The 15927-nt window shown below is 38.6% G+C and overlaps 1 protein-coding gene across 3 annotated transcripts in view; it reads right to left on the minus strand.

The window, feature by feature from the left end:
* Window positions 1-15927, minus strand: part of HS6ST2 (heparan sulfate 6-O-sulfotransferase 2) — a 385504-nt gene that overhangs the window by 113822 nt on the left and 255755 nt on the right. The window contains exon 3 of one of the 3 annotated variants that reach the window (XM_074324367.2): window positions 5665-5697. The exons of the other annotated variants lie outside the window; for them this stretch is intronic. Coding sequence (XP_074180468.1) covers window positions 5665-5697 — 33 coding nt within the window. The remainder of the gene's footprint in view (window positions 1-5664; window positions 5698-15927) is intronic. 3 annotated transcript variants of the gene reach the window in all.

Here is a 15927-nt window from a genome sequence, read left to right on the forward strand (position 1 = left end):
GGAAAAGATATTTCATGAAAATGTAAACAACAACAACAAAATCTGGGGTAGCAATACTTATACTAAAAAGAATTGACTTTAAAACAAAGGCTATAACAAGAGACAAAGAAGGACCCAGTAATCTCACTTCTGGGTATTTATCCAAAGAGAACCAAAACACTACTTTGAAGGGACATGTGCACCCCTATGTTCATTGCAGCATTATTTACAATAGCCAAGATATGGAGGCAACCTTGGTGTCCATCAACAGATGAAAGAGAAAAGAAGAGGTGGTACATATATACAATGGCATGTCACTCAGCCATAAAAAGAATGAAATATTGCCAGTTGCAGAAACATGGATGAATCTAGAGGATATTGTGCTGAGTTGAGTAAGTAGGACAGGGAAGAACAAATACCGTATGATTTCACTTATATGTGGAATCTAAAGAACAAAATTAACAAACAAAACAGAAAGTCATAGATAGAACATTTTGATGGTTGAAAGATGAGAGGGGGATGGGGGTGTGGGTGAAATGGGGGAAAGGATTGAGAAGTACAAATTGATAACTACAAAATAGCCATGGGGATGTAAATACAACATAAGGAATATAGTCAATAATATTGTAATAACTATGTATGGTGTCAGATGAGTACTATATTTATCAGGGTGATAACTTCGTAAGTTATATAAATGTCTAATCACTATGTTGTACACTTGAAACCAATATAATATTGTATGTCCACTATGATAAAACAATGAAAAAATTATTTTGAAAAACAAAGAAGCAAAGAATATTGTTCCCTGTGCTAAAGCTGTAAGTTAGGCCTGAAGTTTCTGTAATAATAGCTTGTTTACAAAGAATTCTCCTAGCAATACTACATACATTCACCAAGATGTGTTTATCCATTTACTCTAATTAAGTTTTAAGGTTAGACATAATCATAATTACTCTGGACTGAAAGACTAAAAGCCAAGTAGGAATGTAAAATCCCAAAGTAATTCAATATTTACTAAATTTAAAGGAAGTAATCAATTTCTAATTTGAATTCATGCACATTCTTTTCCCACTTTAGCACTATCTTATTTCCCTTAAGTTCCTCTTTGGTCATTAATATTGTGAGCATGGTTATAGTCATTCAATAATTTGTCACATGCTGCAAATATTTCTAGACCAAATTAAATTCTCAATGTACTTGTATATAACTAAAGAAAAATATATTAAACACTTAAGGACAAAGACTCTATATGTCCTATATTCATAGTCCATTGCTCCAAAGAGCATGGCATCTAGTAGTTATTAAGATTTGCAGAATTATTGAAAGAAAAACATCTATGTCCCCTGATAGAATTATTTTCATATATTCAAAATCTCAGGCATAGCTGACCCAGCATGTGTGTATGTGTGTATGCATTCACATGCTCTCAAAATTCCCACATACTCATCCTTCCGGTTGAATACATTATCCTTCTTCTTGGCATGTGTGTTTATATAACAAAACACTAAAACAAGATTAACCGTACAAACTCTTCCAAGAAAATTAATTTTAATTAACATTTCCCTGAAACACGTGAAGCTTCCAGCACCTAAAAACTGAACTGAATTTCCATTAGGAAAACTGTTCCTTCCTCCCTAGAAAACATACACCTTTTATATCTCCAGTTCATATTTACAGAAATTCAGTTTACTTGTCAAGCTTTCCCTGGAAAGCTCATTTTGAACCACTTTCCTAACTTATACTACTTTTACTTCTGCTCAGACTAATGCCCAGCACTTCTTCCTTGTTTTCAACTCTTAGTACTTCTTGAAGCTAGATTTCCCCCATCTGCATTCCTGATGCAGGATGACAAAAGCCAGACTACACTTCAGCCTCCTCGCACATCCTGCCCTGGAGATGTTCAGCAGACAATTGGAAATTGGAGTTAGCCTGGAGGTCCGGAATGAGTTAAGGATTGGAGAGGTCAATTTGGGAATTACTAGTGTAGAGGTGAAAGGTGAAGCTATATGCGGAGATGAAATTACCCTGAATGAGAACATAGCAAGAGAAGAGAAGCAGATCAACGACAGGACCTTGGGAATTGCTTCATTTTAAAGGGGCAAGAGGGACAGAGAGGATGTATGTGTTCATGCGTGTGTGTGTGTGTGTGTGTGTGTGTGTGTGTGTGTGTGTAAAAGATATTCCAACAAAGGAAACTTAAGTGTTGAGAAGACAGGAGGTGAACCAAGATACATTATGAATGCTTTCAAGCAAGAGAAGATGTGCAAAAGTGCCAGAACTTCCAAAGAGTTCAAAAAGAATGAGGCCAGAGAAGAAGCCATTGGATTCTGAAACCTGGTGGTCACAGAAAACCTTTAGGAAAGCAGTCTTCTTAACGCCATTGTTATGGACTCTGAGTGCCCGTATGCAGATGTGTACAGATGCATAGGCATGTAGTCCAAACCACTATAAGACTAAATATTAGTACTGAATGAGACTGGGTATGTCAGATAATGGTGATAATAACCACTACTATTTATTGACTGTTTACTATGTGCCAGGAACAGTGCTAAATAATTGATATGCCTGATCTCAGTTTAATCCTTGCAACAACTCTGTAAGGTGGCTACATTTTACATGTGAAGAAACTGAAAGCCCGCAGAAATTAAATAAATTACTCAAAGTCACACTGCTAAAATGGCAACACCAGTATTGGACCCAAGAACAGTTTAACTCTAAAAGCTCATGCTCTCAGTCACTGAAGCAACACTTCCACTATGCTGATTTTAGCTAGGTAATCTATGCATGAAGGGGAGAGAGCTGATATTGGTTGAGTGTCTCCTATTGTCAAGTGCTTTACATAGGATATATTCTATCACATATATACCATCAACATTATGTTTAGGTAAACTTTATGAAGGCATAGTTAAATGCCTAAAAGAAATCTGATTCAGGTTTTTGGAAAATAAGTTGAAGCTGTATGATTAAAAAAAAACGTTATTAATTCAAATGTATTTACTACAATAGCTCCCAATGGTTTGAAAGGTGAAAAACAAGTGTGGCGTCATTGATTTGGTGGATGTTACTGATATTCACATTACTGACAATCAAACTCATCTGAAAAGTGAGGGAATTTGACAGGATGATCTTAAAGGCCTCCTCTAGCCTTGACTTCCCATGATTTTCATATGAATGTCTAATGCCAATAATTTTAAAGATATGGCATATGAAGTAGAATATAAATGCAGCAGCAAAACTGGTGGTTATGTCAGCATCTTTTTATTCTTTAAAGTTATAGAAGACTACTGTTAAAATATTATAAAAATAGTTTGTTTGTTCAAGGTACTGATTGCTAACTTAAACAGAAACTTGGAAACTACATCACAAAATTTTCACACTGAAAATCCAAGCAAATAATTTGCTTACAACTAACTGCAGACCTTATGATACAGCTGGCTGTGGGAGGGAGAGAGGGAGGGAGGGAGGGAGGGAGGGGGAGAGAGAGAGAGAGAGAGAGAGAGAGAGAGAGAGAGAGAGAGAGAGAGAGAGAGAGAGAGAAACACTCTGGCAATTAATATTTTTGTTGTCTATAGAAAAACACATGAGGTTCTGGTCTCAAACAATTAGTATTGCTGTTAATTATGCATGTATATAGCAATAATACAAGGCATTTGGGATGGCTTCCACTGATTGTTTCCTTCTTTCTCTGGATTACAAAATCGAATCAGACAATTAAATAATAGCAAGCATTTATGCAAGTTTTAAATTATGAGGAAGAGATAATCATAATTCTGTATATTTATACAACCTCATGTACAATGGGGATTACCAAATGAATTGTTGCTTTATTATTTTACTAGTGTTTGAAAAATGAACTAGTCTTGCAAATAGTTTTCATATATCATTCAGTCCACCAGAATTAAAAATGGCCCCACCAACATTTACCAAAGTCATCTATTTTCCATCTCACCATCAGTACTCCTGTTTTCCTTTCTCACAGACTAAAACCAGGTATAAACTGCTCTGATAATAACTTCTTGTCAAAGTAATCAGCATCACTATAAAAATAAAATATGTCAAGATTTGCTCTGTTACATAGCTGAGCTGTTATAGAGAGACGGCTCTATCATATAGCAAACTTTAAAGCAAAACAGAGAAAGAAAGAAAGAAAGAAAGAAAGAAAGAAAGAAAGAAAGAAAGAAAGAAAGAAAGAAAGAAAGAAAGAAAGAAAGAAAGAGGGAGGGAGGGAGGGAGGGAGGGAGGGAGGGAGGGAGGGAGGGAGGGAGAGAGAGAGAGAAAGAGAGAAAGAGAGAAAGAAAGAAAGAAAGAAAGAAAGAAAGAAAGAAAGAAAGAAAGAAAGAAAGAAAGAAAGAGTCTCTTAATATGTCCCCCAATGAAAGCTATTATTGGGATAATAGTCCCTATTCTATTGACTATTATCTCAATGGTCATCCACTGTGTTTTATTTTACAGATGAAGAAATCAAGGATCACAGCAGAGATGGGGCAAAATCACCCCACTAGTTAGTAGGAGAACCAAGAATTCTTGCCACCATGATATATCCTATCTATGATCTTTAAACACACTCTCATACTAATATTGTGTGACTAGATGTCTATGTGTGTTTATACCATTTATCTCAATGAATTATAATCTGACTATGGAATTAAACACTGAACTTCACTTCTCAACTGTCAAATAAACCCACTGAGGTCCTAATGGGAATATGGAAGCCACACTACTGAAAGCTAAACTGCACATGTAAGAAATGGCCCATCTCTTCTGTTTGTATGAGAGTCTGCCCTAGCAGAGGAATCCCAAGGCTCCAGCCTTTGCTCTTGCTAACCTATTTGGCCAGAGAGCATAAAATGGGATGTAGGTGGGTAGGAAGAGAAAGTGAAGACACTGGTAAATATTTCTGGAGCCAGTAAGCCTGCAATAGGCTCAATACTGTACTGGTGAGCATCATGATCTTAGAAAACAATGTGCCAGACAACTACAGCACACATTTATAAAATGGCTTATGATTCTCACAGCCTCTTCAGCACTGCTGACTATATGATGGTACAGCTCATAATATGCAGTTGTTGCTTGCAAAGGCACTAAACTGGAACATTCTCAATACCCCCACCCCCACAGTTAGGAACTTTCCTGGGTTTAATGGGATTTGCTCCACTGACAGAATTCATGTCATAAAAGCCCTTGGCTTATGGGATTACTCCACCTTGCAAGTCTACATATTTACATACTTTAAAAGCCCTAATATTTTCAAATAATTTATTTCCCTTCGATGAAATGCTGACCTAGATGGCCCCTAAACCACCATCCAGCCTAGCAAACAGTCAGGCATGCCTGAAGCAATGTGAGGAATACGTCAATGGTGAGGCCTTCATCACAAAACACTCCACTGTGTCATCCTATTCTAGCAAAAAGTAAAAGGAGCTAATGACCTATTGCCCAACCATCTGTGGTGCTGGCCTTGAACATTCATTCATCCCATTTCTGAACTAGGTCAGCTTTCAGACCTGAGACTACATGCCTGAGTAGTTTCAGCTGTTTTAAGCTAAAAAAAAATAGATTCCTCGAAAGAATTTATCCAAGCCCAAAACCTAACTATTGTATTCAAATTAAACTGATAGGCAACCAAGAGTCCATTTATTCTAGCTTACTTGGGTGCACTTAAACTAAAAATGTATTGTCACTTACCTTGCCGCATCTAAACTCTGAAAAATCCTCCACCTGTTGAAGGAACAGTAAAACCAGGCGCTAGCAAGAGCTTGGTAAGAGATAAGTTAAAATAATAAGAGTTTTACAGTTTGCTTTGATAGCATATTTTTTCAGCTTCCTAAACCACAATGAAATAGCTCATGGATGGCTTCTCCACCTTGCTTCCCACTTAGCTCTCTCAAGTAGCGGGGGAGATTAGGAATCAGAGTGCTGAAGGGGGCAGAGCAACACTAAGAGCCAGACCTTTGGAGCCCCTGCGGGCTGAAAATGATAATATCCTACCACTTAGGATCATGTTAACTCCATTCCCTGTCACAAAAGGGATGGCCATCTAAGCAAAAAAAACAAGTCAAAAAACAAAAAAACAAACAAAACAAATGCTATAACATCACTAAAATGAAAATGTCTGATTGAACGGACCTAGGAGGAATTTATAGAGATTTCTTCATATTATCAGGAATATATCAAACACAAATAATAAAAGGAAAAGGAAAAAGAGAATGATTAGAATTTGTTGATGCTCTTCAAAAAGATGAAAATTCAAAGCACACAGAAAGTGATATGTCATTACTCTAGTTCCTTCTACCCAAATACAAGATATGCATCAAATTAAGCAATGTGTCTCTCCAATCAAAATAACGCTCAGCTGTTTTTACAATATATGTCTTAAGAATCATAGAACGCTAATTCTACTATGTGAATTTCTGATGTTACAGGAATTGTGAAGCTGTGCATGGGTCAATTACTAATTTAAGAGTTCAAATGGGCTCACTTAGCTTTTGTTTTATTTATTTATTTTTTTGGATGAAAAGTTTTTTTAATTTTTATTTTTAAATTACAGTTGACATTCAATATTGTTTTATATTAGTCTCAAGTGCACAGCATAGTGGTTAGACATTTTCATCATTTACAAAGTGATCCCCCCGATTAGTCTAGTACCCACTGGGCACTGTACTTAGTTATTACAATATTATTAACTATATTGCCTATGCTTTACTTTATATCCCCATGGCTATTTTGTAACTACCAATTTGTACTTCTTAATCCTTCACCTTTTTCACCCAGGCCCCAATGCCCCTTCCATCTGGCAACCATCAGTTTGTTTTCTGTATCTATGAGTGTTTCTGTTTTGTTCCTTCATTTATTTTGTTCTTTGGATTTCACATATAAGTGAAATAATATGATATTTGTTTTTCTGTCTGATATATTTCACTCAGCATTAATACCCTCTAGATCCACTCAAGTTGTCGCAAATGTTAAGATTTCATTATTTTTTATGGCCAAGTAATATTCCATTGTATATCTGTACCACATCTTCTTTATCCAATTGACCATTGATGTGCACTTAGGTTGATTTATAAAGAACTCATACAACTCAATACCAAAAAAAAAAAAAAAATAAACAATTAAAAATGAGCTGAGGGCCTAAATAGATATTTCTCCAAAGAGGATATACAGATAGCCAACAGACATATGAAAAGATGCTCAACATCACTAATCATCAGAGAAATGCAAATTAAAAACCACAATGAGATATCACCTCACCTGTCAGAATAGCTATCATCAGTAAATCAACAAGTGTTGGCGAGGGTGTAGAGAAATGGAACTCTCATGCAATGTTAGTGGGATTGCCACTGTGGAAAACTGCATAGAGGTACCTCAAAAATTTAAAAATACAACTACCATATGACCCAGCAATTCCACTTCTGGGTATTTATCCAAAGAAATCCAGAAGACTAACTCAAAAAGATATATGCATCTGTATGTTCACTGCAGTGCTATCTACAATAGCCACGATATAGAAGCTTTTGTTTTATATTAAGCAAGGGATATTAGTGTGATGACACTTTTGTGCTCAAAGCATGTTATATGGCCTGTACATTTCCTTGAGCGAAGTGTTTCTTTACATTAAATATGTCCGGAGGCTTTAGAAGTGAGCTAAGAGAGACTTTTAATAGCATTACTAGCAGCAGAGCCTTGCATCATAATTTTTTTTTTTAATTTTATTTTACTTAATTTATTGGGGTGACAATTGTTAGTAAAATTACATAGATTTCAGGTGTACAATTCTGTATTACATCATCTATAAATCCCATTGTGTGTTCATCACCCAGAGTCAGTTCTCCTTCCATCATAATTTGAGAAGCAATGTAAGACGCCTTATCATCAGTTCCCAGTGTGGCTAAGCCTTCCTTCCCTGGTTCTGTGAACTGCTGGAGAAGCAAGTGTTATGAGAAACTAAAGTGATGTATTTGGTGAGCCCTGATGCCAGATCGGTTAGACAAGACACCCCTATCAGCTGACTTACCATCCAGGGCCTTATGTGCTCCTCCTCTTCTATTCCAGTCGCAAGAAAGAAGTAAGCTAAAGTTTTCTGACCTATGGTATGACTTAGTTTTCCAAGTACCCCTTGCACTGCACTTGGCCTCATGAACAATAAAGAACAAAATGTTGGGTGAAAAATACAAAACAAAACAAAAACAAAAAAACAAACTGAAAATAGTAAGAAAACATGAAGCTTTATGTTGATTCTTAGTACTAGAAAATTCCAAAGTCAAATATGTAGCACTTTCCAAAATCATAATTTTAAGTTTGCTGCACTAATAGAAATCCACAAACAACACAAGTACGTCCATAATTGATTTATATGGGGACCAGACCAAATTTAACTTTAATTAAGAGGAACTATTGCCTCGACAGTATTATTCATTTTTCATTTCTATCTAAACTTTTCAACTATCTATTAAAATTTGCCCAGTGAGTGACTGCACTGAAGAGACTTTTGGAAGTGCATTGCCTTACCTGGGAGTCCAGGTGGAGTATTCAGTGGTGATCCAGGAAGATGTTACATGGTCATCAGCCAAAAGGGAGGGCAGTCATCAGAAGTGAATCAAAGGCCATGGGGGAAAATGGGGGGAGGGGGGAAGGGAGGGGGAGAAACGAGAGGCATAATGATTAGGAAAAAAATGAATTAACTTTATGAACCCATTTGGTACACACACACATATTTTAGGAAGGTTCATAAACGGAATCTTTTAAAAAGACCGTTTAACAAAAAGAAATGATAATTATGTAATGTGATAGAGGTGCTAAATATCACTACAATGACAATCATATTACAATATATAAGTATCAAATTAATACATTGTACACCTTAAATATATACAATGTTATATGTAAAATATATTCAGTAAAAATCATCCCACAAAATATTACTTATTATGCGGCAGGCATTATTATAGGTTCTGAGGGTATAGCAGTGAATAAAACAGACACAAACCCCTGCCTTCATGGAGTTTACAATCTTGTGGAAGATTTTTTTTTTCAGGCCATCTGCTTGGAAAAGAATTCCACAGAAAAATACTGTATGTTAGAACATATCCAATGGCATCAGGTTCAGCATTTGTATTACAAATAATTCTTTTTCTGATTGGAAGGGACATTATGTCTATTCATGATTTCTCCTTGTGGAAAGTTCCCCAAAGGCTGCAAGTCAGATTTCTTTTTATCTGGGTCATTTGTTGTCCATAGAACTCCACGTGTATGCACTTTGAAATGCTGTAAAAACAAGAAGTCTCTAAACGGCAGCTTTGTAACATTGCAATCCCACCTTCCGGCAGAATATTTCTCACTGGATGCTATAGTGCTCAGTAACTGCTAGCCTGGGTGACACTCTAAGATTGGATTCATCACCCCTCAGCAAGTCACAGCCTGGGAAAGCAACAGCAGTTGGTAGACTAAAGAATCTGTGGTTCTCACGCCCATGACACAGACACTGGCTGGAGAAGAAATAATAAGGGTAACCTTCCCCAGCCCAGGTTCGAGAACATGTTAAATATTCCTCAAGTAACAGCTACTACATAAATGTCGAATTACCATTGAAAGGTGAAGGTGAAAAAGAAAGGAACGCATATATGAATATATCATTGAAAAGTGGGAGTTGGGGAGACTTGGGAGCCCCAAAAATCCAGATGGAGATTCATGCTAACCAGAAACCTCAAACGATAAAATCTACCCCCTGACATTTATGTTCTCAGTGCAGATGCTTAGGGCTTCAGACGTAAAAGTGAAACTATCTATTCACTTCTATATTAAGGATCCAAATGAAGACCTAGGAAAAACAGGATGATGTAAAAATCAGAGAGCCTTTGCCTAAAAGTCAGGATCCATGGTGTCTAAACCTGGTTTCACCAATGACTCATTTGATCTTCGACACATTCTTTTCTCCGTTTTCTCAGGGAGCTATATGAAAGGAGAGATTTCTAAAAACCCTCCAGTTCCAATAGTCTGTAATTCTCTAATAGCTTTGTCTTTCATTTTGGTGCCAAGTTAGTTAAAAGTACAGCCATCTCTAGTCATGTTCACAGTTCAACATGCCATCAGAAGTTCAGAGAGCCCAGAGCCCAACATTCTGAGCTTATGAGTAAATGAGAACACGGCCAAAACAACAATAACCAAGTTGAAATGCAGCCGATCATTCTTCTGTCCAGGGCAATAGCTTTGTTTATTTGAATTATAAAGTGGCTGGTTCTTTAGGATGATGGAAAAGTTACACAAGGAAATTTAATTGAGAATACTATAACAAAGGAAATCTAACTGATGAATAATTGACCCCCATGCATTTCTCTCTCTGCTCTTGAAGCTTCTTCATATTCCAGGAGCCTGGGATGTTGGTGATTGCTGTCAATCAGCAGAGACTTCCACAGATACACACTCGCAGATAAAGACTACAAAGATGCTCAAATTTTGCAAAGGGTGGTTAAAAAAACAAACCCACAAACACTGTTTTGGTCTGATTGCAAATCTGTGGCAGAAAATAATATACTCTGTGGGAACCAATTACCTACCACTGTTCCAGAGCTGCCAAGCAAATGACCCATTCATTCTCTCTGATTTCTGACACTGGGTTGGTTTGCTCACCCTCTCGCCAACTCCCACACCGTTGCCATACCCTTGATTGCCTACCTTCTCCCCACTTAGGATGCTTTTCCATCCTCATTGTGGTCTGACCTACTATACTGCTGCTTAATTAATTACCCACCACCTCCTTCTATATCTCAGACCACATCATTTGGGTTCTGAAAGCAAATACAGGATATCCCAGTGAAAAAAACTTATCATTCTGAATGTTAAATCTGGTCCCCTAAATAGAAAGGGGTTTCATGCCCATGAAATCCCAGGCAAAGGACTCTTGTTCGAACTGGTGGGGGGAAATAGAGAAGCCGGACTAAAGGTCTGGATGATTCTTAAGGCCCCAGGCAAAAAAGCTTCTTTACTTGCAAAATGTTAAAATGCTTGGCTTCAGCTTTTTGCTCACATGAAAGCCTGAGAGGTACTGTGGGGCCATGGAACCAGCCCAGGAGTCACACACACTGGGATCACACTAGTCCAGGTTCTTTCATTTACGAACTGCGACCCTGCGAACATTCCTTAACCTCTCAACCTTGATTTCCTCATCTACAAAATGGGGACAAGTATAGTAGTCAACATATTTAACAATATGGCATGGGTACCAACCAATGAGAACAGAAGCCAGCCCAATCCCAACAGAAACCAATTATAGACAACCTGTGTAGACATGCAAATGTATCACAAGATGGTTGTGAAAATTAGATGAGATTATGCACGGAATCACTGTAGCAGACTACCAGATCCAGGGTCAGGACTCAATAACTTTTATGCATGATTATTTTTATCTAGGGAAGAAGACGAGTAAGAGAATTGTCCAGAAGTATAGTGCCATAGCAAGCCAGGGTCAGGGCTCCCAGCGCCCTGTTGCTGAGACATCTTGCCACCCTGGGAACAGAACCAGTTTTTCAAAGCCAGTACTCAGAGACACCTACATATAAAAGGCCACGTTGAAAGCAACCACATTTATTGATATGTGGGAGGAATGTTCCCCAACATCTATGTTCTACTGTTTGACTGCTCTGTTTTCTTCTTTGTATTATGTCAAGCCTGTCAAAAATTGTGCAGATTCTGAGAGAGCTTCTCACAGTTTGCCTGAGAATACTGGAATCCAGAACATATTTTCCAACTTTTATTCTATGATTATTTGTTTTAATCCCTTAGAGGTCAGCCTTTGGCACAACTGTGAGGTCTCCTGAGTTTGTCTTGACTGCTCCTTTCACAGTGTCCCCCTTTCCCCAAGATACTAAACCTGGCTTCCAGATCCATCCTCCTGGCCTACTTTCCCTGCCAGGTGACAAGGATTTTAATCTTATCCTGTCTTTGGCCAAGAGCATTTTAAGACCACAGAATCGTCAAGATGCACAGGAATGACCCTCTAATGGCTTAATCTCCAGTCCTATGACATTTTGATAGGGATTTTCCCCCAATCTCTCCATTTATACCATCTAAATACAATAGACAATATATAACACAGAGGTATTTTAGCTATGCCAGAACCTTTTGGTTAGTAGCAGCTGCTGGTTTCTTATTCCCTGGAGTTAATGTGGGTGGCAAAAGACAAATGCAATACAAGGTAACAGAGGCCTGGACTAGAAGTCAAAAGACTGAGGTCCTCCTGCCAGCTCTGCTGTGTGACCCTGGGCACGCCCATTCTCAAATGGGGAAGATGGTGCTGTTTCCCTATCCACACAGCGAGGGTATTGGACTAGGTGCTTTCCCAAAGGTCCCGGTTCATTATAACATTCTAAGACTTTATAAGAATTTGACTAAGTCAGGAACATATCCTGCGTTCTGACAAAGCGAGGCCTAGAGAAAAATGCTTTTTGCATTGCTCTAAGAGACTTTGAGGCCAAAGGCAGAGTAAACAAGTTTGTCTTCAGTGCCCACTCTTCCAATTAGATCTCTAGACCTCCCACTGGCTCCTCAGGGAACTGCACTTGGGCATGCCTGAGTAGTTCTGGCCAGTGCCCAGTATGCAAGACTGGAGTAACAACTGGTATTGAAAATTCCTTCTACAGTCATCAACCACAAACTCTGAGTGGCTGGGAGATGTCATCTGACAATCTTTTAGATATCGTTAGTGTTTTCCAATCCTTTCCTGACCCTGATACTCTGTGGGGGCAGGGATACACCACATAACACCATCAGTGGCAGAGCCCAGACAGCACACTACCCAACCCGTGTCCACCAGAGCCTGCTGAGGGGTAGCAGGCAGGCAGGCATCTACGCTCCCAGACACAGCCCTTCAGAACAACTCAATGAGCAATGACTGCAAAAGACTGGGAAAACAATCATAAAAGACACCAAGGATTTTAAATTCTTCCTTTCTCGTAGCTGTTAAATTGTAAACACATTTTCTGAAACTTCTCTCTTGTTTTATTTTCTGCCTAAATGCACTTTCAGTACATCACGTGGTAACAATCAATGATTGTTACATTCTTTTTACTCTGAAAAATAATGACTAATACCTGGACTTTGCATTGCCAAAATATCAACTGTGTCCTAGAAACAAAGTGGATCTGCTGAGTAAGATAGCTAAACAGCCCCTTTAAAATAGTGTTTTCTTGTCTATTGGTGAATCAGTCAAATCTCAGTGGCAGATGTCTTCTCTAAGCTGTTTGTCTGTTTGTGGGGACAGAGTCCCAAAGAGCAATTTCCAGGCTTTCAGCCTCACATGGAACGGTGCTGGCTCGGGTCGTAGATGGCCCTCGGCTGTGACTAGTTGGCCATCAGCTGGAGCCGGTTAGCCAATTGGCCACTGATATAACTGCCGCGGCTGCGCTGGGGAGTGGGAGTCGGTCAGTTGGCAGAAAAGCGGACAGCAGGTCGCACGTCGTGTGAATCCAGCCCCCAGTGAGACTGTGGTGGTATGACTCCCCTACCTATGGCTCCGTGGGTGTTCCTTTTTGGCCTCACCATATCCTGTGTTCTTGTGTGGGGAGCGGGAGCTGAGACCCCGCATGACACCCCGTGTGACACTGTTGTCTGCACTTATTATTGAAACAGCCCATCAGCTCACCACCACTCCTACCCACCAGTTTTTTTGGTAAAATTCTTCCAAATTTGGCATCATAAGAGTGCCCTCTAGTGCTGATCTAATTAAGAATCTGGAGACAGGGATTCCTGTTTTCATGGGAAATGGGTTTAGCTATAATGTGTCCTTGGCTATGTCAAGATATATTCTTCCTGAAAGCATCTCTAAAGCACCTACTTCACAATTTAGATTTTCAGAAAGCAGTGAAAGGAGTGTTTCGACATTAAACAAACAAAGCAAAACCAAAGCAAAAAAAGGAGGTCCATAAAAGAAAACCTGGCTTATCCTCCCTCCTGAGAACTGTTTCCACTCACGATGTGGGGGTGCTGCTTTATAAAATAAGGGGCACGGACGCAGGCTGACTCCATCAATTGAAAGTTGACAGTAATTTTTAATGTGTTTTAGAGCTCCCCAGATGCAAATATCTGTTTTTGTATGTTAGATTTCAGCAATGTGTTTCCTCAACTTGATCATATGTATACTTTTGCTTTGAAGGAACAATAGATCACTAAGAATCCTGAAATTTTCTTGGTATAACAAGGCTTGGTTTCTGTTAAGAAGGACCTGAAAAGGTTTCACTCATGTTTGTGTGTTTTATTTTATACCATTTTGTTTCCGTATTTAAGATTTTGGGGTATGGAAGGTCCACAGTGAATGCTATTTCAACACTGGTTCAAATAAGCAGGGAAGATTTTCACTGTAAATTTTACATTCAGCTTCTCAAGTGACTGCTGCTCTAATGAATCCCAAATATTTTATGCTGACACAAAGGATGGAGGCTGCCAGTGTGAGATATAATGGCTTCATTCACATTTTAACATGTTTAAAACACAAAACGTGAAAAAGTCTCTAATAAGTAATGATTTGGCAAGTGCTAAAATAAGGATCAAGATCATTCTCAGGAAATATTCAGCCAAGTGACTAACAGGATTAGACAGTAAAGATATGTGGAACGGTCCATTCTGGACATACTATGTCACTTGCTTTTGGCAAGAAGCTTCAATCTCTGCTGAAGTCAAAGTATGGTAGGAGCCCTCAAGCCAGCCCCAAACAAAGAGTGAATTGGCAGGTTTATGAAGAGATAATGTGACAGAGCGAAGGGGCACAGGCTTTGGAGTTGACAGAACTGTGTTCAAATTACAGTTCCTCCACTTTTCTTTGGTCACTTCAAACCTGTCAGTCTCATTTTTATCAACACAACTGTGACCTCCCTGTGATCTCTAATAATGTTGAATAGAGAGGGCACAAACCAGGTGCTCAATAAAACCTGCTGAATTTGATGTGATCTACAATTTTGATAAAAAATGAAAAATCCCACCTCATTGTCCAGATGTTCCCAAATATCTAATTATCTGAGGTCAAGTAAATGAAATATCTGTATAATGGACTTCATTGTTAGAAATTTGTGTTGCAGACTTTAAGCCACTGCTGTTCTTGCCCATATATGGCTTACAAGTCTGTCAGTGAGAGAAATCGAAAGGTTCAGGGCTGTGCTTAAGAGCCCTGGCCACAGAGTCCTTTTTGTTTGGCAGATGTAATATTCATAATTGGATTTACCTTGCTGCTATTCACGGATGTGCTTTTTGAAAATTCATGACCGGTTCAACATTTTTGTGGGCTTTGGACATCACTCAATGTGAAGATGGAGCACCATTGTTAGGGCAAAGCTTTTGTTTTCACAAGGAAAAAGGTTTTCTTTTTTTTTTTTCAGGATTCTCAGGTTCTCATCTTACCTGACGTTCTAAAATCAGGTGCCAAAATACAAGGCAAGCTTGCCAAATCATCTGGAGGAGTGCATAGAATGACTTTTCTACAATTATCGGAAATTATACCAAATGACAAACAACAGCAATCATACTAATAGCTAACATTTACTGAGTGCTTCACTCTAAGCCAGGCACCATGCACTCTATAGGAATTATCTCATTTCATCTTGAACAAAAGTCTATACGCTTTGTGTAGATGAGAAAACTGAGGCTCAGGACGACTCACACAACTAATAATTCAAATCCAGAGATGTAGGATGCCAGAACGCAAAGTTATTAGCCAGTAAGCTATACTGTGTCTGTGAGGTCGGCATCATTCTTCTCATTTTACAGGTAAGTCATGTGAGGGTCAGAGAATAACTTGATCAAGGTCAAACAACTAGAAATGAAGGTGCTGAGATGGGAATATTCAATATTCCCTGACTCTGAATCTGATGCCTTCTTCATTGCACTATGGGCCATGCCTTCACAAGGCACTAATGTGGAAAGGTTCACTGTATATAATCTCTCTGTGCATACAACACCTGCACT

This window comes from Rhinolophus sinicus, chromosome 18 (assembly GCF_057876585.1).
Source record: "Rhinolophus sinicus isolate RSI-liver-muscle chromosome 18, RSI-T2T, whole genome shotgun sequence".
NCBI lineage: Eukaryota > Metazoa > Chordata > Mammalia > Chiroptera > Rhinolophidae > Rhinolophus > Rhinolophus sinicus.